Source organism: Trichoplusia ni, chromosome 17, assembly GCF_003590095.1.
Source record: "Trichoplusia ni isolate ovarian cell line Hi5 chromosome 17, tn1, whole genome shotgun sequence".
NCBI lineage: Eukaryota > Metazoa > Arthropoda > Insecta > Lepidoptera > Noctuidae > Trichoplusia > Trichoplusia ni.
The window spans coordinates 9,362,642-9,371,032 of record NC_039494.1 but is presented as its reverse complement, the minus strand read 5'-3'; the positions used below and the strand labels follow the sequence as shown (position 1 = coordinate 9,371,032).

Here is an 8,391-nt window from a genome sequence, read left to right as displayed (position 1 = left end):
AAGGCCAAGTTTAATATTTGCAAATCAATTCCCGATAAAGGTCTAATTATTCCTGTTCATTTCTCTAATACTGAAGTTTCTGCCTGAAATCTTAATTCATATGTAAATTCCTTTCCTTATAGTAACAATATGTACGATATAAAAGACGATATTGAACTAAATAACACCACAACCAGTGTTGGGAAGTGATGTGATAATAAGTGATGACATTAGTGATGTAAAAAGTGAAGAAAAATGAGTGAACGTAACTACAATAGCCTGCCGCGGCTTAAACGCAAGGAGACATGGAGGAAAAAGGGGGTAAGATGTCCAGGAACTGTATTATGACTTGTTAGAACCATGATTATTATAGGAATAAGAATATGACTTAGAGAGTGTTTGAGTGAAACAGTCTTCTCTGTTCCTCAACTGTTATAGCCTCAACTTGAAGTGGGGGGTAAGGGCTCTCAAGATTATGGACAAATGTTTGCTCAGCAAAACCAGTTGTTAAGTTTTTGGTTGAATATGTTCTGTGAGGTACAAATGGAACTGTGTTTTTTTCTGTCACTATGATCAAAGATTCAATAGGCAAGTGTGGAAATTTTAGACCTCAAAACAAATGCAAATAAAATTGGTTAACGCCTATCATGGTTCTAAAATGTCGTAATAAAGTTTGAATGTTTGTCTGTGTCGTGGTTTGCTTCTGTATTGTTCGATGTTCCTGTAAATATACCTCTATTGAGGGTCCTTTTATGATAATTATCGAAACGTTGTCTTAGGGTTAAAAAAATCAGCTTTCTGATATAACTTTGTCTTTGGGGCTAGTTAAGATTTTGTAAGGCGAGTTTTTTTAGCAACAAGTCATTCAATCAGGAGCAGAATAGCGTTACATAGAGCATTCGCGACCGACACCCGTGACAGATACGGGATCACTTAGGCAGCAGAAGAAGTTCGGGGTGTTTGTAGTCACTGGAAGTCCGGAATCCGTATAGCCGCGTTTTCGGCGTGGGCTGCAACCTCGTGAACAAATCTGACATCATTATTCACAGACATAGATTTAAAGCTTTAGATTTTCTGTGAAATGTTTTTGAACATGCCTAATTTATAATAAAAAGAAATAAACGCAATTTTTTCATAAAATTTTCTCCATAAATCATTCAAACTTGAATAGAAGTATAAAAACAAACATAAATTTCAATGTTAATACTTTGGCACTGACCTACAGTGATTTCATTAAGTGATCTCATCGCTAAGTCGATAAGAACTTCGAGAAATCGCTTTAGATATGGCCAATGCGTTGGCGAGACGAAATACTGCGTTTGTAATAGGAAAATGCTATTGGATATTTAGCTTGTTCAAATTTTCGTGTGGTCTTTTTCTTTTGCTTAGATATTTTCTAACCCAATGGCATCATAAGGTTTATGTTTTTTTTTTGGAGATACTTTACGATACGGAAATTCCAAAAACGTCGCTGAATTACTGTTTTAGTGAGTATAAGTGACTGATCATTTCTGCCGGGACGAAAATATATTCAAGTTTTAAATACACACTACAATTGTCGGTGGAACGGCTTCGAAAGGAGTCCCGGGTTGGCCTTTATTTTATGTCACTTTGCCAACCTTCCTAGACACCAAATTAGACTAAAGCTTCACACACCTTACAACGCAGCAATAATCAAAACAAATCGTGACCCACAAATCTAGCCATTAATTTCAGCCTAGTGTATCTGGATGATCAGTATTCTAGACATCTGTCGCGAAGGTCGTTGACGGGCGGACGGCATTCCGTGCAACTGTGTCAATTATTATTGTTACCCTTTTATGAGTCGTTATATGGGTTCCATATCTATGTTCGTATTCTAAGAATGGAGGTCTACCTGAGGTTCTATTACATAAGGACCGAGATGGCGCGTTACATGGGGTAGAGTGGCATCTCTCTTCCACTACGGTAATAGTTTTAATCAAGGAAGTGGTAATAGGCCTTTTTGAGTATGGTTCATTGTTTGTTTGGCTGAATTTGTTATAGATTGCATGAAGATTTGCAATTCATTGCCAAGCGCCGGCACCTAAATGCGGATTACGTAGGAATACGGTTTAGGTTTTGTTAGTAAGAGAGAACTTCTTTGGCTTTCAAGAAAAATGTAGTTTAATTTGAATAAATCCTTTTTCGTCGTATTGTCAATTGTTCGAAGAATGGTTTTTAGAGGTAATAAAGTTAAAATACCGGGTAAGTATCGCCCGTGAAACGCTTGGGTCGGCTATTCGATTATAAAAATTATTTGAAGTGTTCTCTATAAAAGTTTGAGAAGAAAATTGGATCTGGAAATACATAAAAAATGATAAATGAAAATGTTTGTCGGATATAAAAAGCTATTACGCATCGAAAGTGACCTATTTCCTCGAAATTGTCAATGACGTAGTATTTTAGGAAAATCTTTAAGATTTTTCAAGAAAATATATTTACTTACATCTTGGTATTACGTATTAGCAAAAGTAAGTTATAACAATTGTTCGAATAAATTAATAGAGTAAGCATTACTTAAATGGACAGAAATGGGAGTTGTAATATCGACATGTGGTCAACTATTTACTATGGATAGATCGTCAAACGCCTAATACAATTTTGTAATACTTGTACAGATAGTTCAACTCATATATGCGACGCTATGTGTGTGTGCGAATGACAGCGACTGTTTATTCTATAAGCTTTAATATGTGTGACAGGGATACACAAATGAAAGCTGTGTAGTACACAACGTCACTGTATATACACAGGCTACCCACACATGACGCCTCGCGCAAATATGAGTTGAATTGACTTGACTCGTAAATATAAACGGCAAATTTTTGGTTATTATCGATGCTGCCAAACTGTCTGGGTGGTCGGTCAATCTTGCTACTATCCTCGTTAACTGGCAAATCGCTATAGTTGGGGCTATTTATATTTAATAACTAGTTCTTGTGAACATGAGCGCCATCACTTATGCCCGGTTCCTATAACTTACGAGCCGTCATTGGGAAAATGTAACCATCCGTAATCTAGTTACCATTACCAATGCAAAACTAGCGTTCCACAACGCCCTACCTGCAACGAGCATCCGTAGCTAACCCGCCTACGACTCGTTCGCTAATGTCCCTCTCGTTCCTCTTTACGTTTAGTTACAAGAAAACATTGTACATCAGTCATGCAAAAAAAATCATACGTTTTCATATTTTAAATAAGTATTAGAACAAATTACCGTACAATTACAATAATAATTTGATTTACCTTGACATTTAAGCTTAAAATAAGTTTACATTCTTAGTATAGCAAGTTTGATGTTACGTATGCAAGGGGTAGACAAAACGCGTGACAATACAATGCGAACCCCGTATTGCATGACGTTGACATCTGTCTTCCCGTCTTCCGTGTCCGTCCGCGTCTTTAAAATAAAATTGTTATTAATTTGTTTTATAGCTCCTTGTTTATACGCGCACCGTCTAGTTTTATTTCTAGGGACATTGACACAAATTCAATCAGTAACTAAAATAAAATGGATTCTACTCCGTCGGTAAGTAATAGTTTAACTGTAGTTTAACTCACACAAAAATACACCAGTTTTGTCACAGGTATGAGCACCGTTATTTTATTTTACAGAAAAATAAAGCCATGAGTAAAGACGAAATCCATTGTCTTGTGGAATTAGTAGAGGCAAACAAAATTATCGTAAGTAAAGAGACGAATGCCTCTACTAATAGACTTAAAGATGAAGCATGGGTTTCATTAACAGCTGCTTTTAATGCCAGAAATGGAACAATCCCCAGGCAAAAAGAACAATTGAAGTCCAAGTGGGACAATTTAAAAAAGGCAGCTCGTAAAAGAGCCCAACAAATCAGAATGAACCATTTAAAGGTAGGTAATGTAACTTATCTGTATGCTACTGACTTTTATTTGTACTAAGTAAAAAAATTCATAACTGTCTTTTTCTACATAAAACTTAAAAATTGAACAAATAATTAGATAAAGTGGTAGGTACCTAATTTATTACTAAAATATCATGTTTTTGTTTAGACTGGTGGTGGAAAGCCCGACTACATACCGCCTGATGAAACGTTAAGTAAAGTAGAATCCTTATTGGGTTCAACATGTAATGGCTTTGTTGTGCCTTTTGGTGGGGATGGTGTGGGTGATGTAGGTGATAACATTGTGGTGCAGGTTTTTAATGAAATTGGTGAAAGTCCTAGTGCTGGCATTATAACTAATGAAAAAATTAATGATGATGACTTGGTTTTTACCCCTACTACGAGTGGAGGTATACTTAATACTTATTGTTTTGTTATGTTGCAGCATTTGATATTGCATTTAAATTAATAAGTTATATACTAACTTGAAGTAATATGTGTGTCATAGTGCAACTGCGTAGTTCTAACCTATTTATATTTGTCTACTAAACAATATAATCTTACTAGCTGTTGCCCGCGACTTCGTCCCCGTGGGTAGAAGTTATGATTTAGGTATACCTGCCCGGTTTTTTGCACATTTTCCATTATATCTTAGCTCCTATTAGTCGCAGCGTGATGGTTTATAGCCTAAAACCTTCCTCGATTAATGGTCTATTCAACACAAAAAGAATTTTTCAATTTGGACCAGTAGTTCCTGAGATTAGCGCGTTCAAACAAACAAACAAACTCTTCAGCTTTATATATTAGTATAGATTAAATGCATTATTATGATTTCAGGTCTAAAGCGAAAAGCAGAGGAAAGAAAATTTTTGTTTGGCATGCATAATATGTCAAATTCATTAAAAACCAAAGGTAGGTATTTACTCATATAGGTACTTACTTACGATTTATTAATATTTTTGTATAATTTTTATCAGTCTCAATGATAATTGTATTTTTTCAGAAAAAAAAAGAAAAGAAAACGACGACAGCCGACAGCAATTAAATTTGGCTGCAAAATACTATTACGAAAAGAAAGCAGAAAAATTAGAATTAGAAATAAAGTTACTTAGAATCGAATTAGCTAATAAGGAGAATAATTGTAATTGTAATTTAAATAAATAGGTTTTTTTATAATAGTTACTTAAATAGAATCCTACTACTATTATAAAGGCGAAAGTTTGTAAGTATGGATGTATGGATGTTTGTTACTCTTTCACGTAAAAACTACTGAATGGATTTGAATGAAACTTTACCACAATATAGCTTATACATCATAATAACACATAGGCTACAATTTTTGAGGTTTCTAATGTGAGATCATAAAAAAACACATTTTTTGCGCTTAAACGGGGATAATTCTAACCACGTGGACGAAGTCGCGGGCAACAGCTAATTAGCAAATAAGGAAAATAATGTAACTAATTTAAATAAATATTTTTTGTAAATCTAAATGATTAATAGAAATAAAAGCTTTGATTTTCATTATCTATTTATTGTATTATGAATACATACAACCTCTTACACCCTAACACTATCTCTATTCACTATGGGACAATACAAACATGTCATATCTAATTTAAATACCTAGTCATATTTACTTATTTTCATACAAGAATAAAGTAAAAAAATAAATTCAAACAATAATTGTAATAAGATATTAGACCAATAATCAAAAATTCTTCATTTGTTACATATTTCCTGGTTCATACTCTCTCTATTGTGTGCAGGCCTGTGGCATCTCATATCAAGCTGTAAACAAAAAAAAAATGAATGCACTGATCATGATTACAACAAATACTTTTAGGTACTAAATACAAATAATAAAATATACTCACTTGTTAAAATATTGTGTGATTAGATTATCTCTTTCTGTAGTACCAGTCTGATTCGAACTTTCATTATAACTTGGTGAAGGTACATCTGCATCTAGAATTTCCACTTCTGGTGGTATGTCACTGAGGCTTCTCAACCGGCAAATATTGTGGAGTACTGCTGTTGCTATGATCACTGCATTGGCTCTTGAGAGGCTTAGGCGCATTGTCAAGGCTACAATAGGAAATCTTCGTTTCCAAACTCCAAAACATCTAAATAAGTATTCATGTAATGTGTCAGTTAAATATTTTTCACAATAACAAAAATATGTTATAAATAAAATGAATACCTTTCAATACAGTTCCTAGTACGAATATGGGCTTCATTATAAAGTTGTTGACTCTGTGTTTGGGGATTTAACAAAGGTGTTAAAAGGTATGATTTTAGTGGATATGCACTATCTCCAAGTAACCATTTATTGCCAAATAAGCCACTTTCACATTGAGCTAAAAACAAGCAAATAAATATAATGGGGATATTATTATAAACACACTTATTAAACATATTAAGTATAAAAATGATTAAATAATAAAAGTATCAGAAACACCATTAATTTTCTTTACCTCGCAGTTCAGAATTATTAAATATTGTTGCATCATGTGCTGAACCAGGCCAACGTGCCACAACATTCATAAACAATAAATTAGCATCACATACAGCTTGCACATTAATGCTAAAGTAGCCTTTTCTGTTTCTGAATTCTTCTCCAATTTGAGAACCTGTAAAAAAGTGTAAACTCTTATAATTAAAATCAATCTGAAGTAGTAAAATGAATGAAATTGTTAAGTTTACTTGATACAAAATTATTATGTATGTATGATCTTACATGGTGATTGAATTCTAATATGTGTACCATCAAGAGCTCCAAGAACACGTGGAAAGCGTGATATATTATAAAAATCCTGCTCAGTGTTTGGGAGCATGCGAATATATGTGTTATATAGCCGTGCTATAGCACAGCTAACATCAAATACGATACGACAAGCTGATGTTTTCGACACACCTATAAAATCAGCTACTGATAATAACATTGTTCCTAGTGCATAAAAACGTAAAGTAAGCAGCAACTGATGTATTGGTGGTATTCCATGGTTTCTAAAACAAAAAATATTTGTAAATTGAGTAGCTAAATAACACGCAAACTGATTTAAAGTTTTTAGGTTATTTAAGTAATACATAATTATTATGTTTTATTATGTACAAACCGTCTTCCTTTCACTCTTAAATTAGGATAAATTTCACTGAGTAATTGTTCCACAGCGGGTTTGTCGAGCCGAAATCTCAGCTGAAATTCTTGGTTATCAAGCACGGAAAAATAATCAATCCTTTGTTTATAAATTCTTAATCCCACTTCTTGATCCGTATCTTCGTCTGATAACAAAGCCATGATTTCTCTATCACTTTCAGAGCTCGACATTATTACAGAAATCACGATAAACACAATTTCAACCAAAAGAAAATGTTCACGATTGTTAACTGACCGAATTTGACCAGTAAACAAAACGGTAACGAGACGTTGTTTTGACAGTTCAGTGACGGTAGAAAATATTTATAGGAACACATTCCAACACATTTCCATACTTTGTGCTTACTAACGCCCTCTCATCCGTTAGTAACCAGATGTCGGTTATTTGGGTAACGAGTAGTGTTTTATAGGAATGGTTTCGTGTTACGCCTGGTTGAAATTTTAACTATTCGTAACAGAAACGATTCGTTTTTGACTTATAGGAACCGGGCATTAGTATCTATTTATAAATATTATACAAATCAAAACTCTCCTGCAGCGTATGCTTTTTTAAGAATCGTTTCCTTAAATTTTATATTAACTACTAGCCACCAACCGTTGTTTTGCGATATATTTTTTCTGACGGATCAAGAATCAAGAATATTTATTTGTTAAACATAGGTACATTAAAGGTGTTAGAGATACATAACGGGAATAAAGATAAAGACGGGAAATCCTAGTTTAAAAAAAAACATCACATACAAATAAAAGAAAATTCTGACATTTACCTTATCTCAGACCTTCTAATTGTGCAAATAAAATGACTTAATAATCGGTCAAGCCGAAGAGCATGGTAAGTGGTAACTAACATTGTGGCACAAGAATTTTATATACTTTTTCTTTTTACCTCTGTTCCATTGAAATTTAGAAAATGTACTCGGAACAACAGTCCCGGCAATAAAACAACTACATATGTCGGAAGTAACTAGGAATGCTGTTAACCAAGAGAACGATATTTTTTATATAAACGTGTTGTATTGTCTATACAGGCAAATGCAATTAATAACGATATTGAACCTTATGTCTTAGGATCTAAGATCGACACTACCAGTGATGCTGTTGTGTGCACTGTATCTACTGAACCCAGAAAGACTCCGTTACCTAGTTGACCTTAGTTCGGTCACGATTGAGGTGTGGGCACAGTTTTAGCGATATTTGTTACAACAAATATCGCTAAACCTACCTACTGGTAGGTTAAGGTTTCTTTCATTTGTGATTAAAAAACTCTGTGTAATTTAAAAAACATCGATTTTGGGTGAAGTTTCTATATGGAAAGTCACCATATCTACTAGAGGTCTTTTTATTTAGTCGTCATAGATTAGATTGGTAGTC

The 8,391-nt window shown here is 33.9% G+C and overlaps 3 protein-coding genes across 5 annotated transcripts in view; 2 read left to right on the top strand and 1 right to left on the bottom strand.

Annotated features, from left to right (window-relative positions):
• The first annotated feature begins 13 nt into the window (after positions 1-13).
• LOC113502281 (protein diaphanous) overlaps positions 14-8,391 on the top strand; it is a 42,010-nt gene continuing 33,632 nt past the window's right edge. For 2 of the 3 annotated variants that reach the window (XM_026883788.1, XM_026883787.1), the window contains exon 1: positions 15-300. In XM_026883788.1, the coding sequence (XP_026739589.1) occupies positions 235-300 (66 nt within the window). In that variant the 5' untranslated portion in view covers positions 15-234. Of the gene's footprint in view, positions 301-8,391 lie in introns of all 3 variants that reach the window. The other variant, XM_026883783.1, reaches the window with a different exon arrangement.
• Positions 769-5,051, top strand: LOC113502283. Its single transcript, XM_026883790.1, has 5 exons — positions 769-3,529; positions 3,616-3,870; positions 4,030-4,270; positions 4,698-4,772; positions 4,864-5,051. The coding sequence occupies exons 1-5, from the start codon at positions 3,512-3,514 to the stop codon at positions 5,022-5,024; spliced, it is 750 nt and encodes a 249-aa protein (XP_026739591.1). The 5' UTR covers positions 769-3,511; the 3' UTR covers positions 5,025-5,051.
• LOC113502282 (putative nuclease HARBI1) lies at positions 5,379-7,671 on the bottom strand. The gene is made up of 6 exons (XM_026883789.1): positions 6,980-7,671; positions 6,601-6,869; positions 6,338-6,493; positions 6,064-6,220; positions 5,738-5,986; positions 5,379-5,651 (listed from the first exon to the last, which is right to left on the bottom strand). Exons 1-6 carry the CDS (start codon positions 7,189-7,191, stop codon positions 5,642-5,644), a joined length of 1,053 nt encoding a protein of 350 aa, XP_026739590.1. The 5' UTR covers positions 7,192-7,671; the 3' UTR covers positions 5,379-5,641.